This window comes from Rhinolophus ferrumequinum, chromosome 11, assembly GCF_004115265.2.
Source record: "Rhinolophus ferrumequinum isolate MPI-CBG mRhiFer1 chromosome 11, mRhiFer1_v1.p, whole genome shotgun sequence".
Taxonomy (NCBI): Eukaryota; Metazoa; Chordata; class Mammalia; order Chiroptera; family Rhinolophidae; genus Rhinolophus; species Rhinolophus ferrumequinum.
The window spans coordinates 87,951,336-87,968,228 of NC_046294.1; the positions used below are offsets into that span (position 1 = coordinate 87,951,336).

At 55.8% G+C, this 16,893-nt stretch overlaps 1 protein-coding gene across 22 annotated transcripts in view; it reads left to right on the forward strand.

The window, feature by feature from the left end:
• Positions 1-16,893, forward strand: part of PHLDB1 (pleckstrin homology like domain family B member 1) — a 45,777-nt gene that overhangs the window by 9,281 nt on the left and 19,603 nt on the right. For 13 of the 22 annotated variants that reach the window (XM_033121786.1, XM_033121790.1, XM_033121794.1 and 10 more), the window contains 7 exons: positions 5,756-5,881; positions 7,572-8,920; positions 11,290-11,571; positions 12,038-12,178; positions 12,292-12,429; positions 14,972-15,100; positions 15,459-15,614. In XM_033121786.1, the coding sequence (XP_032977677.1) occupies positions 5,756-5,881; positions 7,572-8,920; positions 11,290-11,571; positions 12,038-12,178; positions 12,292-12,429; positions 14,972-15,100; positions 15,459-15,614 (2,321 nt within the window). Of the gene's footprint in view, positions 1-2,907; positions 3,077-5,755; positions 5,882-7,571; positions 8,921-11,289; positions 11,572-12,037; positions 12,179-12,291; positions 12,430-14,971; positions 15,101-15,458; positions 15,615-16,893 lie in introns of those variants that run through there. The other 9 variants (XM_033121795.1, XM_033121799.1, XM_033121802.1 and 6 more) reach the window with 5 other exon arrangements.

Consider the following 16,893-nt stretch of genomic DNA (forward strand, 5'->3'; position numbering starts at 1 on the left):
TGACCCCCAGCTCTTTCCTAGCCAAAGCCCAGCCTGCCAAGTATGTACCCTACTCTCTTCTGACCCTAAACCTCCTTCCCTTTTTCTTCCTCCCACCCCACGGCCTTCTTGTCTAGGCTCGCCTGTCCCAGAAGCTTGGCAGCCTGGGGAGGGGGAGGCAGAGGCACAAAGGAACGGGTGTTCTTTCCAGCACTCCCCCTCCCCTGGGCTCCAGGAGCTGAGGGTTTCCTTGTCTCATCTCTGGAGCAAGGCACCAAGCCCAGCCCTGCCTGGCCCCACTCCGGACATTCTTGGGAGTGCGTTTCCCTGGAAACTGGGTGGCTCTGGGGTGCATGTGCTATCTCTGTATTTCTGTGTAACTGGAGTGTGTTTATGTATCTCCGGATGTGTCTGTGACTCTGGGCTTGTGTATCTCTGTGTTTGTATCTTTCCTTGTGTTTATGGATCAGAATGTTCGAGTGGAGGGCAGGAGTGAACTCAGGACTGATGGTGCTCCTATGTGTCTGTGAGAACTCATTGGCCACGTGCCTATCTGTGGGCATATGTGCACGTTTTCCCTGTCTTGTTCCCCTGATCCAACCTTATAGAAGGTACCCTCCTCTTTGAAAAACAGAGGGCTACCCTAGAAATAACAAGGAACCTGCTCTGGCTGGGCCAGGCCTTAGATGCATCGTTCTGGGCACTGTGCCCAGCCATAGGTAACTTGGAGAGGCACACAACATGACTGGAAGAGATGGCAGTCACAGGCTCTTCCAGCAGGAATGTTCCTGGGCCTTGGGTGGGGGAAGGTAGGCAGAAAGCAGATGCCAACCTTTAGCTAGAGCTGTGGACATGGGACCCTGAAGTGAGGGAGCCAGGAAGATCCTGATTCTACTCCCATACCCGGGTATCTTGGCACAGCCCACGCTGCCTTCTTCTCTACAGAGCAAGAGGTGGAGCTGGGAATAGGACCAAGGAAATGAGGAGGAATCTTAATCTGGGTCTAGGCTGCCACACCCTGGGACCACAGCACCAGACCACATGAAAGATCTGGGAGGGGACTAAGTAGAGGAGGGCCTAGAAAGCCACACACTCAGGGCCCAGGCTGTCTAGACAGTAGGTCCCCATCCACTCCCAGCATTTGCTGCCAGCGCTTGTCTCCACAGCTCCTTCACTCCCGAAGCCCCTCATTGGTGGGTAGGGGTTTGTGTGAGGGCCAGCAGCAGAAGCTCCCTAGGACATGGCTGGGGAGCCAGGTTTCCTGGGTTATCCAGTTGCCTCCCTTTGGGATTCAGGACACTGAACCTTTTCCTCTCCCACCCAATTATCATTTATTCCTTCTGTAAAACGGGACTGAAGCCGTCAGCTAGCCTCTGTGATAAGACTGATAAAGATCTTGACTAATAAAGCTCGAAGGAAGGAGAGAAAAAGCAAAGACTCCTAGCTCCCCACTTCTTGTGCCTATCTCTGACACTATTTAATCACTGGTGGGTATCCTCTGTATCTGTCCAGCTGGCCATCACAGTTTCCAGACCGATGAATCACTCTTCTTGAGAAGATTTTTTTTAAAGGTTCCCCCTATTTTGCATTTGACCTTATATGATTTTTCCTTTTTCCTTTAGAAGGGGAATAAGATACATGTGCAAGTGTGAGTGTATGGCAGTATGTGCAGGTATTCAGCAAGAATGGAAAAATCGCTTGACTATTTCTCTAAGGAAGTTGACTTTTGATTTCAGAGTGTCTCCAGGGACTGAATGAAAGGATATCTGTGCCTGAGTGAGTATGTAACTAAGATTGGGGTTGGTGCCCATGGGGTTGTGTGTGTGAGAATAAATGTGTGTGAGAGACAGGGCATGTTTGACTGGGATGTTTTTGTGACTCAATGTGCATAGCTAAAGTGGGGTCTGTGTGACTGAGCAAGTGTTGGTGTGTATCTGAGAAAAAGTGTGTGGGGCTGTGTGAGTGTTGAGCATATTGAGTGTCTGAGAGAACACAGTGTGTCCCTTAAGGTTCTGGTGTCCAGACGCCAGGTCCCTGGAACTCTCTGGGGCCCAAGCTGGGTACTTGCCTGGCCCAGAAGCCCTGGGGGCTCCAGAAGCAGGTGACACTGTTTCCCAGATGGAAAGGGTATCTCATTAAGCTGGGGCTAGCACAACTGGTGGTTGTGGTTGGGAGGTAGGGTTGGCTTCTAGAACCCTAGGGAAGTGGGCTGGCTCTGAAAGGGTAGTGCTTGGTCTAGCCTGGTCTGTAGAGTGAGGTGAGCTGCTTGGGAGTGTAGGGAGCAGGGAGGGGGCAGAAAAGGAGGTGCTTAGGTTGGAAACAGGAGCTGGGCTCAGTGCTGCTTACATTGCACAGGGCACTGCTTTGCTCTGAACTTCCAGCCCGGGAGGGACCTTATCACAGTGGCAGACTGAGGGCCAGAGCAGAACCTAATGACCTAGCTGGATCCCTGTAAGTTCCAGTCATCTCTCTGATATGTAGAATCATGGAATGTCAAGAGCTTAACCTCTGCTGTCATTGAAGCCAACCTTCTCATTCTGTAGATGAGGCCCGAAGGTGTGACTGGCCCCAGGTGACCAGCCAGTCAGGGGCTAGGCTGGCCCCATCCTAGGCCTCTGGTGACTTTCTACCACAGTGGGCTCTCAGGGAGACCCCCTTCTCACTCCTGCCTCCTGGCGCTTTACCCTCTGGTCTGTCTATTTACCTCTCACCTTTCCTTGTGTCACCTCCCTTGAACCTTTTACACCCTGCCCCACTTCTACTCCTGCCCCGGTTCCAGAATCCCGCGCCTGCACCCTCTCCGCATCCTCCCGCCCCGCCCCGCCCTCTCCATCCCGCTCCCTTCTCTTCTCCTCCATCACTTCCTCTTCCCCTCCTCCTCTCCTTTGTCCCTCCCCCTGGCTCCCTTCCCTTGCCGCTGGTGGCAGGTCCGCCCCTCCCCGGGCATTGGTGGCTGCTCGCTGCTTTGCTGCTAGCTGCTGGGAGCCTGGAGCGGGCACGCGGGAGGTCGGCCCGCCCCCTCAAAGGCCCGGGGCGGGCCGGGACGTGGAGGGTCCGAGCTAGTGGGGGCCAGCGGTCCGGAGGTCCGGGTTTGGCGGTGAGTCCTCAGCCCGGGGCCAGCCGCAGCCCCCAGGCAGCCGGGTGTGGAAAAGCCCGGGGTGGGGGCTGGGGAGCGAGCAGGGGGAGGGGTCCTCAGGCCCCTCTTTGGGAGATGGAGGCTGTGAGACTCATTTGTGTGTGAGTCCTGAACATTTCTGAGTGGGAGGTCTGGGCTTGAGGCCACTCCTCAGCTCGGCAGATTTCATCTTCCCCAACGCCAGGCAGTCCCTTCCATAGGACTGCCCTCTGAATGGGGTTGAAGGGTCCTGGTTAGGATGAGGGAAGCCTGTGTTATGGCTAACGGGGGGGGGGGGGGGGGGGGGGGGGGGGGTGTCTCTCTGATAGAAAGGGCCAAGGCCCTTCCTTCCATCTTCCCCTCATCTCAGCCTCCCTTTGGCCAGTCCATGCTATTTGTGTAGCCAGCAGGGCAGTGTGTGAGCATGTATGCCTGTGTCTGTATGTTTCTGTGAGTGTGTGTGTGAACCTGTATGAGAGTGTGTTGTTTATGGTGTTTCCCCGTCTGTGTCTTTCAGAGATACAATCCACCCTCTCCTTTGCCCTGTATTTTTTTCCCCTCCAGATATGCAGTGCCACCACCAACCTGCATACTGCTGGTTCCTGAGTCCTTTGGGGATGGGGGCGGGGGCACAGACCAGAACTTTGCCTGGATGAGTAGGGGTTCTTGGGTTTCCTCAGTGGGCTGACCTTTGGAGGTGTGGGGCAGGAGTGGGTAGAGAGGTTTCTTCCCAGAAATAGGCTGGCTAAGCCCCTGGGGGCATGGGTCGAGAGTTGGGGCAATGCCTGGGGCCCCTGAGTGCAAATAGAAAGTTAATTTGGGCAGAAGCTGGTCTGCTTTCAGTCTTGCTGCCCGCCTGCCTGCGGGCTCTATTTATACAGATTCAGCTCTGCTGCCTGGCATCACCTATTTATAGCCCAGAAGCAGGATAGCCACACCCCCTGTATAGAGGAGGAGGGTGAGGGGCAGAAGAAGGGGCAGGGAACTCCCAGCTATAGGAGCCAGGCCTAAGGGTCCCTAGGTGCCCACAGCCTCCTTGTGTGGGCCTGGCACTGATGGGCTGGAAGCCACCCAGACTCCCTACCTTCTTCCCAGCCTGGACTGTGTGGTCCGACTTCTGATCTCCCTTCCCCCCATCAATCTAGGGTTGAGTGGATCCGTCTAGACCCTACAGACTCATCATTAATTAGCTCATTAAATGGTTGAAAGGAAGGGGAAGAGCCTGGCAGGGCTGTTTCTGAAACAGCTGTGGCTGTAATTAGGTGGACGGGTGGTGGGCTATTATTTATTCCTGTTATGATTACTCTGGGATGGGCTCCTCTGATTGGTGGCTTGGCAGGGAAGGCTTCCTCCTCTCCTAACCACCCATCAGCCTTTAGAATTGTTGGTGCCCGCCTGCCTGGGAGGGCCTGTGGGTGTGCCAGAGAAGTGGGTGGCTTTGTCCACTATAGTTATCTGTTATGGGCTTCTCAGCCCGCTGCTCCCCACACCACACACCAGTGCCCTGGGTTCCAGCAACAGGCTTTTCAGTGAGGGGCCTGCTAATGTACCCATGGGGCCTGGGATGCCCCATGCCCTTGTGGCCTGTCTGAGCTGAACCGTCTCAGCGTCCAGGAATGTAGACTTCCCTGCCAGTCTTAGCTCAGACTGGCATGATGCTTGGGGTGCCAAGTGGCACCAGATTGGGTAGGCAGGGGGCTGGGGCCAGGTGCCAGGGATGTGAACAAATTGGAAGGGTGGGTGGTAGGGAGCACCGGGCGTAGGGCTTCTCCCAATATAGTGTGTTTTGTAGGAGTCTTCTAGCACCTGGTGTGGCCAGGAGTTCTGCCAGCCAGGCTTAGGTGCCTATGGACACACCTGCCACTGTGCACACTTCTGGTGCCTCTGGCTACATTTTCTGGCTCTCAAGTACCCTCCCCCTTCCATGCACTCTCACTTCCTGGGCAGGACTGGACTTGTGTCTACTGCCAGGGAATGTGCTTGGCCAAGGCTAGGCCCATTGACCTAGGCTTGGCTACATTCCATGGGAGAGGTAGGAGCAGGAAGATGTCAGGTCATAGGGTGCGTTTGTCAAAAAGAAGTTGGTGGCCGCTCCCACTGTTGGAGCCAGTAAGCAAATTCTGGTCCCTGCAGGGGCATCTATCTGATTCGCGGTCTTCCCCTGTCCCCTATTGTAGAACTTTTTTGTGATCTTGGAAGCTGCTGCCTTCCATCCAAGGAGCAGATACACGGTCATGGGCACAGGTTGGTTGGTGGGACAAGGGTGTCCACGTTCTCTGAACAACCATCTCCATTTGCGGAGCACTTTAACATGTGCTATCTTAGTGACTCTGCCAGCTCAGTGGCGTTGTCCTCATTTCTCTAATGATAAAACTAGACTCTAAGGTGAAGTGACTTCATCCGAAGATCTCACAGCTAGCAAAAAGAAGAGTTAGGCTAGTACTTGGATCTTGGGACTCACAAACCAGTGCTCTTCCACTCTGCCCTGCGCTATTGATCCCTGCCAGTGCCTATCTCAAGCACAGGCAGGGTCAGTCATGGACCTTGTGGACACTGTGAGTGCAGGTGGGGATGACCCTTTGGAGCCTGGGGTGAGCCTGCTAGTACAGGTGAGGGCTGCCTGAGCCCTGCTGCCCTTCCAAGCGTTTTCTTTTTCCAAAGGCTGCATGTTGTGCCTGGGTCAGTCCACCTTCCTCCGCTTTAACCACCCGGCTGAAGCCAAGTGGATGAAAAGCATGATTCCTGCGGGGGGCCGGGCCCCGGGCCCCCCCTACAGTCCTGGCCCAGGTAGGTACCCAGTTGGGGCAGGAGGTTGGGTTGGTGGTACCCCCTGGGCAGTCTGCCTTGCCCACTCCAGTCACGCTTACAGTGTCAGGGCAGGACAATACCCATGATCTAGGCTTGCTGCCACCTGCCATGGGCCACTGGTGAAGAATGCCAGGCAGTCTGGCCACTGGGAGAGATCCAAGAAGTGCTACTTGGCTGAAACTGGGGAATCATATGCCTGAGAGATGGAGGGCTCTGCCAGCCTGTGTCCCACTGCCCTGGAAGATGCCACCTCAGTGTCTGGGACCCTGACCCTCTTGTGTCACCACCAGGGAGCCTCACCCTGAATGGGCAGAAGGAAGCATTAGGTTGAACCCCTGTAAGCTCTGGTGGATCTTACCTGCTGGTAATCATATCCTTGGGCCCTGCCCCACCCCCAGGCCATGCCATGCCAGCTGATGACTCAGTGGAGCAGCTGCAGTTTGTGTGTGAATTATTGATTCCCAGAGGAGAGCTGGTGATTGTCCCAGGGAACCAGCACAGCTCCCCTCAGCCCAGATGCTTAGGGGGTAGGGTGCAGACCAGGAGGCTGCCAAAGGGCCTACTATCCCAGACTTTGCATGTGCATTCAGTTGGCTGTGGGATGACAAGTGTCAACATGGTGTTGGGACAGGTGGACATGTATGTCAAGTATATGTAGCAGGGTAGCATCAATGGATACCCTGGGGATCTGAAGAAAGATGGGTAGTCACTGGGATCACCACTGTCCATAGTAACCCCTCTGACTGTGGCCTCCTACACAGTTCCCATAATTTTGGACCCAAACTCAGTCTTGCAAAGGCTTTTCCTTCTCCTCTTCCATTCCCACCTCCTGTCTTTTCTAGCCCCTTGGGAGCTAAGAAGCCTGGGCTCCCAGTCTACTCCCTGGTTGGCTTTATCCTGACCCCACCCTAGCTTTGTCATGCCCCTCTGTCAGCTGTTTGGGGCAGTGGTTCCAGAGACTCCTGGTTGGTTGACTAGGGCTGGGGCAGGGCAAAGGCTTTTGCTGGTGTGGCTTAAGGGGCTAATTGGAGGCACTGAGCTGCATCTAGTTGCTGGCCAGCCTGGCTTCCAGGAACTAGCCATCAGTGCCAGGCCCTTCCCTTACCTCTGAATGGATAAAGTATTGCAGCACTCACTTCTTGCCCAGCCTTGGAGGCTTTGTGTGTTTTTTACCCTGGGTCTCTGCTGCGTTGGGAGGCCCTATGTCCTATTAGACAGGGACACCCCTGGAACTTTTGGCCAGCTCCATAGTATGTCATCCCTTTTGCAGAATGTTCACCTGCTCTCCTGAAGGATAGGTTCAGGAGGTTGGGGAAACCAAGGCAGGGAGAAATGTAGTCCTGGGGTGAGTCAGCAACAACTAGACCTAGTAGAGCCTGGCATTATTCCCAAGCCTGGCATTATGTCCTAAGTCATAAAATGTTAGAGCCAGAAGATCTCTGCCCATCCTCTTTCTTTACAGAAGCGGAAACTGAGGGCAAGGTGACTTGGGTAAGGTTGCACAGCAGGTCAGTGGCAGAGCTGGGTCCAGAACCCAGATCTCCTGGCTTCTTCTCCAGAGTCTTTGCAGCCCGACTCTGTTAGGAGGAGGTGGGGTAGTGCCTTTGCTATTATGCAACTCCCCAAAGTCGAAGACCAGGGCCCGAGGCATCTTTGCATTTTCCTTTAGCAGAATCAGAAAGCCTGGTGAATGGGAACCATACTCCACAGCCTGTAGCCCGGGGACCCTCGGCCTGTGCCAGCCACAGTTCCCTGGTGAGCTCTATTGAGAAGGACCTACAAGAAATCATGGATTCACTGGTGCTAGAGGAACCTGGAGCTGCTGGAAAGAAGCCTGCCACAACTTGCCCACTGTCGCCGATGGCTAATGGTGGTCGCTACCTGCTGTCCCCCCCAACCAGCCCTGGTGCCATGTCTGTGGGCTCCAGCTATGAGAACACCTCTCCAGCCTTCTCTCCACTTTCCTCACCAGCCAGCAGTGGAAGCTGTGCCAGCCACTCACCCAGTGGGCAGGAGCCAGCGCCTTCCATGCCCCCACTGGTGCCTGCCCGTTCCTCCAGCTACCATCTGGCCCTGCAGCCCCCACACTCCCGACCTAGTGGTGCCCGCTCTTCTGAGAGCCCCCGGCCGGGCAGGAAGGGGTGTCATGAAAGGCCTCCCAGCCCTGGCCTCCGGGGTCTGCTGACAGACAGCCCTGCAGCTACTGTCTTGGCGGAGGCCCGCAGAACCACTGAGAGCCCCCGGCTGGGTGGGCAGCTGCCTCTGGTGGCTATCAGCCTGAGTGAATGCCCAGCTTCCAGTGCCCACAGCCAACCCACCAGCATTCCTGGCAGCCCCAAGTTCCAGCCTCCAGTCCCTGCTCCTCGAAACAAGATTGGCACACTTCAGGACCGCCCTCCCAGCCCTTTCCGTGAGCTGCCAGGCACTGAGCGGATGTTGACAACCAGCCCCTCACGCCAGCTCGTGGGCCGAACATTTTCAGATGGGTCTGCCACCCACACCCTGCAGCCTCCTGAGAGTCCCTACCTGGGACGGCGGGGCCTGGAGAGTATGCGAGAACTCCCTCCCTTGAGCCCGGCTTTATCCAGACGGGCTCTTTCCCCCATGCCCTCTCGGAATACCCCAGATCCCAAACTAACCAGGGAAGTGGCAGAGAGTCCCCGACCCCGGCGCTGGGCAGCCCATGGGACTTCACCAGAAGACTTCTCCCTGACACTGGGGGTGCGGGGCCGTAGGACACGGAGCCCTTCACCCACACTGGGCGAGTCCCTCGCACCCCGCAAGAGCAACTTCAGTGGCAGGCTGAGCCCAGCCTATAGTCTGGGTTCTTTGACTGGGGCTTCACCCCGCCAGAGCCCCCGTGCCCAGAGGAAGCTCTCCAGCGGGGACTTACGCGTGCCCGTCACTCGAGAGCGGAAAAATAGCATCACAGAGATCAGTGATAATGAGGATGACCTCCTGGAGTATCACTGGCGGCAGCGCCAGGAGCGGCTTCGCGAGCAGGAGATGGAGAGGCTGGTGAGCAGAGGCCAGGGAGGCTGCTGACATCCACAGCAGGCTGTCTGCCAGGGTGTGGGCAGGCCAGCGGGCAGAGTGGGAGGGGCCCATGGACAGGGCCTGGGCTTCTCAAGCTTCCCCACTTCCAGGATATACCGTAATGACCATTATCTCAAGGTTCTGGTGCCCTAAAGAACTTTCTTTGAAGTCTCTAAGGCTTTATTTTAAATTCATGCTAATTTTGCATTTATTCTGTAACACAGCATTGGTTTCAATGTATAAATTAGGTTTTAATTATTTACCTGAATACAGTGAAGGTCTGGGAAAACAGGCCTTGCACCTCTCCGTTTGAGAAGCAGGTCTTAATGATGACAAGGCTGAGGCCCAGAGGGCAGAATGGGTTTGTCCAAGGTCACACAGCAAGTTCTGGCAGAGCTGGAATTGGAACCCAAATCTCCTGTCTTTTCAAGTCTTGTTCTTTAGAAAAGGCCCTGGTCCTTCTTTCTTCCTTTACCTTGGCATCTAAAAAAGGGTGGGAGCTGCTCACGCAGGATCGTCTGGGGACGTAGGTGTCAGGGAAAAAGATGAGAACAGGATGGGCAGCCCCTGGCCTGCTCTGGGCCAGCCTGTGTGATTGTGATAGTGCATTGGTGTGCACTTGGGGGCTGGGCATGGCTTTGGGCAGCTGTCCTGGAGATGGCATCTGAGCTGGGTGGGGGCTGGGCTTCCCCAGATAACACAGGAAGCTCTAGGGGCTCTGGCTAGTGTGTACACACTTGAGCACATGTACAGAATGGATTTTGCCCTTTCTCCCGTGTGAGAATAAGAACGGGTTTTCCCTGGGATTGGTTTGAAGAAGACAATCAGAATAGAGGCGGTTTGTCTGGAGACCCTTTTAGAAGCGGTTGAGACAGCTTTGGCTGAGGTGAGGGTGTCAGTGTGTTTGTGTTGGGTAGGGGAGAGATGAGGCAGGATTGACAGTCTTCTGTGGCTATATCTTCTCTTCACTGCCTAGATGACAAAGCTTGGCCCACCCTGGCGGCTTATCCTCGAGAAGGGGCAGTGAGCCTAGCACAGGCAGAATGGTGGGCCCACCCAGCCTCCCCCAGTTCCTCCATTCAGCTTCCCCACCCCTACACGAGCACACACCTTACCACCAGCCCTGACCTGCCCCACCTGCCACTTTAAATCTTGGAGGCTGCCTGCCTTGCCCCTCCCACCTCAACCAGGCTGCTTATCTGGGTCCTGGGGTAGGGGTGGGGGCACTGGCCCAGCCTCCTGGGTGCTGAGGCTCAGTTCCTGGTTGTTGTTTTTTTTGTTGTCTTTTTGTGTTTTTGGTTTATTTTTTGCCATGGAACTGGGCAAGGAACAGGAGGGAAGCTGGGTAAGTGCTTGGGGGGTCATGGCCAAACTGTACACGGTGAGAGACATCTGAGTTTGAGGGACCCTGGAGAGCCATGGGAATCTGGGGTGTTATGAATGGGAGAGGGGGTCCTCCCGGTGCCCCTCTCTCCAAGGCCCCTGAGTGGTATGTGGGTGGGCTGTGTGTAGCGAGGGGGCAGAGTAAGTGGCAGGGCCATAAAGCACTCACATGGGCCTGGGCATTTAAGTGCTGGCAGCAGCCCACCCTGCCAGGAAGGAGCCAGGAACCAAGGGCTGCCTGAAAGTGAACTGGATGGAGTTGAGGTAGAGATGAGGCCCACGTCCCAGGTCTGTCTGGCAGGGTGTATACATGCTGAGCACATCTTTGTGTGAACTGTGTCAGGTCCCTGTGGGTCCGTGGGTCTGTTTTCCAGCCCTGTGTGTCGATGCCAAGCTGTCTGTATGCTAAACTATGTTGATCTGCGTGAGTGTGTGTCAGTGTGAATTTGTGCATGTCAGGGCTGTGTCTTTGTGTGTACCTGCCTGTTAATGCAGCCTTAAGGCACATATTGTCTCCCTGTGTGTCAGTGCTGGTGTGTGTGGGTGTCTTTGTGTGCCCTTGTGTCGTGGATCTTCATGTATCCATGTCATGTCAGCATGTGAGCACCTGACCGTTTATCGTGTCTCATTCTGGTCTTTAGTCTGCCTACCAGTATGTGTTCCCATGTGTGTGGGCTGTGTCTCTATGTCACGAGGAAGACCACTGTAGGATAGAAGGAGAAGGGAAAGGACACAGGAAGACGGGAGGGGCCAGCCATGTGGGCAGGTAGCACAACAGCCTTCTCGGGCACTCTCCTTCCCTCTGCCTCCTCAGACCTTGGAGTTGGGGTTCTCCTGGCGTGATTCTGAGTCTCAAGCCCCTAGTATCCTAGATCTCTCTCCTGACAGGACACTGTGCCTGGCTGGCTCTAGTCCCACCAACACCCTGCCTCCTCCCCCTCATACCCTGCTCTGTCCACCCTTCCTAGGAACGCCAGCGCCTGGAGACCATCCTGAACCTGTGTGCTGAGTACAGCCGGGCTGACGGGGGACCTGAGGCCGGGGAGCTGCCCAGCATTGGGGAGGCCACGGCAGCATTGGCACTGGCAGGCCGGAGACCCTCACGAGGCCTTTCAGGGGCCATTGGGGCGTCTGGGCGGAGCAATGAGGATCCTGGAGGTGCCACCCAACGCCTGTGGGAGAGTGTGGAACGCTCAGATGAGGAAAATCTTAAGGAGGAGTGCAGTAGCACTGAGAGCACACAGCAGGAGGTGGGGTGTGTGTGTGTGTGTGTGTGTGTGTGTGAGAGAGAGAGAGACGGACTCTCACAGTGAGGGGGCTGAGGTCGGCCCTGCTAGGAGGCAGAGGAGGCAGGCATGGGTGGTAGAAGCCAAGGCCCAGTGAGGGGGAAGTAACTGAAGGATCAAGTTTGGGAAGAAATCAGGGGTGAGAGGTGTAGAAATGAAGCAAGGAAGAGAGAGGTGTTGATGAGTTTGCCAAGCTATAAATATGCTTTATGACCCTCCTTTCCTTGGGGCCCCACCCAGGCCTGGCACTCAGTGCTAAATCTTTGTTTCATTTTAAAGAGCCCATGTTGCTCCGCATGCAGGCAGGGGAATTTGTCTTCTATCTCAGTCTACCTGCCCCTTCCAAGTGCCCTGAGGAACGGGTGTCCAGTTTTAGTCTCATCCTGTGAGGCTCTACGCTTGCCCAGCTGACAGCTTCCCTCCCCTTCAGCATGAAGATGCGCCCAGCTCCAAGCTCCAGGGAGAGGTGCTGGCCCTGGAAGAGGAGCGGGCTCAGGTGCTGGGGAGAGTGGAGCAGCTCAAGGTCCGCGTGAAGGAGCTGGATCAGCAGCTGCAGGAGTCGGCCCGAGAGGTGAGCCGTGAAGGCCCTGGCTGGACTTTTCCCAGGCAGGGTGAAGCCCCCCAGGGTGGCCTGGGTCCAATTGCCTTGACTGGCCTTGATGTGGACCCTGATATTGCCCCCAGGCTGAAATGGAGCGGGCGCTGCTGCAGGGGGAGAAGGAGGCAGAACGGGCACTGCTGCAGAAGGAGCAGAAGGCAGCAGACCAGCTGCAGGAGAAGCTGGTGACCTTGGAGACCGGCATCCAAAAGGAGAGGGACAAGGTAACCAACACCTGGCCTGGCTGAGTGCTGGGACCAGTGGCCTCGGAGAGAAGGAAAAACGCCTTATCTGGGGCCCCTTACCCCTTACCTCATCATCCATCCTGCAGACTGGGTGGTCTCTGTCCCCTCCAGGGGCAGGGGCCTTGTCCTCTGTGGAAGGTACCAGCTTGGAGGGCACTACGGGCTGGGCTGATGTCTGGGGTCTCCTCTGTCTGGGTCTCTGTGCTACCTCTGGGTGCCTGGGTGCCTGCCATTCTGGGCCCTTCATAGCTGTTCTAGGAAGTACCAAAGCCCTTCTTGGGCAGTGAGCACAGCCCGAGGGACTGGTGTTGGGGAGTGATTCAGGTCTGGGTCCCTCCATCTGGAGAAGGTCTCCCTCCAAAGCATGCCTCAGGTGCTCAGGACGCGGTCTTTGGGAGATGGCCCTCAGGTCTCTGCTTCCCCTGAGCCGTCTGGATCTGCAGCCTTCCATCCCATGTGGTCCCAGCTCCTACCCCTGCCCCTTTCAGATTTTGTGCCAGCCTGCAGGGGCCGCTCCGTCCCACAGGGGCCGTGCCAGCCATGCCCAAGATGCCCAACACGTGCCAAAAGCTCTGAAGTGGAGAGGGGCCATCTATTTCTGGACTTGACAGTGTTTTTCCAAGAATTCATTTTCCTTCTGGATTTTTTCGAGAGTGTTTTACTCCTCCCCCTCAATTTTGAAGCTCTTAAAAATTCTTTGACAACCCCCCTTTTTTTTGAGCTTTGGCTCTGGCCCCCAAACCACACTCCCAAATTCTGTGCCAAGTTAACTTCACGCTTACCAAACAGGCCTGCACTAACGCCCCCTCTAATCACTGTCCTGGGCTCTCCGCATGCCCCTAACTGCCAGCGCCACCCAGGCAGGGCTAAGCCATGCCTGCTTTTGTACTAACTCCATGGGCACCTCTGTGCCCTTGGCCTCTCCCCTCTAATGCTGCTTTCTTCCTTTCTTGGTGTGGGACCCCAGGGTTTTGATCAGAAAAGAATGGGCAGGGGCATAGCTCAACTTTATAGGGCATTAGCAGGATGGGTGCAAGGTTGGGGGAAATACTTGACTTAGGAGCTTCTCAGAGTGAAGAACTCCTCCCATTTGGAAAAGCCTGGGTGCTGCCTCCACAGACTGTTGGAGGGAAAGGCCTACTGTCCTCCAGCCATCTGCCCACCTTCCCTCCAGAGCAGAGGGGTAAGGAGGTCCAGTTGTGGTGTCATGGCTTGTGGAGGCCGGGGACAGGGATCTTGGCCACATAGTGGCTACCCTTCCTAGCTTCCCCTTGAGGCTTTCCAAATTCAGGTACCCCAAGCAGAGGGTGGAAATGGGTAGCGTCTCCCCTTCTTCCGCCCGAGTTGTCCAGAACATAGGGTATTGTAAAGGCTGAGTGTTGGGACCCCAGGAACTGGCCTGATCAGATCCTCCACTCCAGGGATGGGGGTGGGGGGTTAGGGTGGGTGGGTGCAGGACTCAACATAGGGTCTTACGCTCCAGTGAAGCTCAGCATTTCATACGGAATCTGCCTAATTTCATTTCTCATTGACCTGGCATTGCCTGGAGGCTTGGACTTTGTCTTCTCTCTGGGCCCAGTTATTTGAGGTGGTCTCCGGGTCTCACTCAGCATCCCTCCCCAGCCCCCAGCCCATGGCCCCACTCTGGCTTTGGAATCAGTAGTCACAGTCTCTGTTCTGCCTGTTCTTCCGCGGGGTGACGCACCAGCTCCGCCCCTCCCCTTCCTGCCCTCAGAGGTGTCATCTCGCCCCAGACAGAGCCATCCACCTCCTCTCTGTACCCACTCCTGGGGCTCCTATTACCATGGCAACGGCTGAACTAATTACAACCTTCATCCAGTTGAAATTCAGCCTGCTATGCCAGCACCCCACCCCCCACCCTGGGCAGGAGGGAGGGAGACCAAGGGGGTGGGCTGGGGTCCCCTCTGCTGCACTGCTGAAGCTTTAATGTCCTCAGCTCCTGATTCAAACTCAACCTCTGGATTTAACTCTCACCATCTCTACCCTTTTTCCCAGGGTTAAATTTTGGTCTCTGGGCAGCGGAAGAGGGGGAGATACAAGAGCGAGAGGCTCTGTACTTGTGATGTGGAACCACTTTTGGCCTTGGCTGGTTTGGAAAGAAAACAGAGGGCCTTTTCTTAGGACCTACCCAAACGTTTCTAGGGACTCCAAGAGACCGAAGTTTCTGCCTGGGTCCCACACCTCTGCCCTTGCCCCGTCCACTGCGTCTCTGAGTCCTGTCTTACACCGCAGCTTCTTGATTTTCCCAATCTTCACTTTTCCCTCCTTATTTCCCCTTTCTACTCTTTTCTTTCTCCTCTTCTTGTTATACTCCTATTTTAGTCCTCATCTTTTTTTCTCTTCTGTCCCACCCCCATTCCGGCTCCCCATTTCTCTCTCTCCTGCCCTCCCGCCCCTGCCCCGCCCTATCGCCCTCGCTGCCTGCGGGGCCGGAGTTGAGGAGTGTGTGTTCTGTTTCTCCCCTGTGCTCCGCCCACCCCCTCCCCCTCCCGCCGACCAGGAGAGGGCGGAGCTGGCCACGGGACGGAGGCACCTGGAGGCCCGCCAGGCGCTCTACGCTGAGCTCCAGACGCAGCTCGATAACTGCCCCGAGTCAGTGCGGGAACAGTTACAGGAGCAGCTGAGAAGGGTCAGTTTCACCAGCCCCCCTTCCTCGGCCTGAGGGCCACCTGCCCAGAAAAGAGGAGAGCAGTGGGACAGGACCACCTGGGCCCTGCAGTACCTGCTGGACACCAGGGTCGGTGCTGTGGTTTGGAGGGGACAGGGAAGGATTGGGGGGGATCTGTTTTCTCCTTTCTGTTGCTCCAGGCAGTGATGCCCATGAAAGGGACAAAGCCAAGCGGAGGAAAGGGGGTTGGCTGGGGTCAGGTCCCTTCCCCACTTTCCCTGGGTCCAGCCCCCAGAACTCACACCTCTGTGGCTTGGCCTTCCAAGCCCAGAGGGGTATTTCGAGCACGACCCAACCCCCTTTGTCATTGTCATTGAAGGAGGCAGAGGATCTGGAAACCGAGACAAAGCTCTTTGAGGACTTGGAGTTCCAGCAGCTGGAGCGGGAGAGCCGCCTGGAGGAGGAGCGGGAGCTGGCCGGGCAGGGGCTGCTCCGCAGCAAGGCTGAGCTGCTCCGCAGCGTCGCTAAGCGGAAGGTGTGCCCCACCCCACCCCCTGCCGTCTGGTCGAGGCTGGAGGCCAGCCACCGGGTCTGAACCCCAGTTGATGACCTCATGAAAGTTAACTGCACCTATCAGAGCCTGTTTCCTCGTCATGCAATGAGAACACTACCAGGCGATTGTGAGAATTAAACAAGATGATTATGTGAAGACAGCGTAGGATATGATCGTAGGAAGCACTCAGCAAACAGTAGCTGTTGTTATGAAGCCTGACTCCCCTGATCTTCCAGTGGAAAGTGGATTGGGCTCCCATTTGGAGCTGGGCAAGGAAGTGAAAGACAGGGAGGAGGAGGAGGCTGAAGGGGAGGCTTGCTCCGCCTTTGTAGAGCTGTGATGGAAGTGCTGGGGCACACACAGACACCTGAGAGCTGGATGTTAGAGCCAGCCAGGGAGCCTAGAAAGGACATCACCTGGTGCCAGCCTTGGCTCAGCGCTTGCTCAGCTGAGCCATAAAACAAGGGGATTGGGTCTGTGTCTTGGCCAGTCCTGGAGCTCCAGATACTGTGGTTCTCCTGATCTCAGCTGGAGCAGGAGAGGGTGATGGGCAGGGATGTGTGTGTGAGGGTGGGAAGTAAAGTTGAGAGGAGACTGTTAAACGAAGGTAAGGAAAATATTGGGGAGGAGAATGGGAGGATGGCTCAGATGGCTCACGTGCCTGTGGGTTCGTGTACACATGTGCATGCTTGTGCAGTTTACCTGGCTAGAGTGAGTGGACAGGAGGTGAGGGCAGTGAGACCGGGTAGGAGTGTCAAAAAGTGGTGAATTGAGTGCTTGATGGCCAGCCTGGGCTGCTGGTAAGTGGGGTGCCGCTGGACCTCCCCCTGAGTTCAGATTCCGTGCTTCTCTCCCTGACAAATGCATATACTTCCAGATGTGAGGCAGATGAAAAGAAGAAAACTAGCATTTCCCAAGCACATGGGCATGTGCCAGGAGGCTTCCTTAGGCTTCTTTGGGTTATCTCAAGCTGACCTTAGGATGGTCTCCTAAAATCAGCACTTTTTTTCTTTAAACTTTTTTATTTCAGTGTGCTATTCCAGGACCCATCAGCTCGAAGTCAAGTAGCTGTTTCAATCTAGTTGTGGAGGGTTCAGCTCACAGTGGCCCATGCGGGGATAAAACCGGCAACCTTGTTGTTCAGAGCACAACGCTCTAACCAACTGAGCTAACCGGCCGCCCCAAGCCAGCACTCTTAGCCTCCTTTATATACAAAGAAACCAGAGCTCAGAGAAGCCACAGATTTGCCCAAAACCTCCCA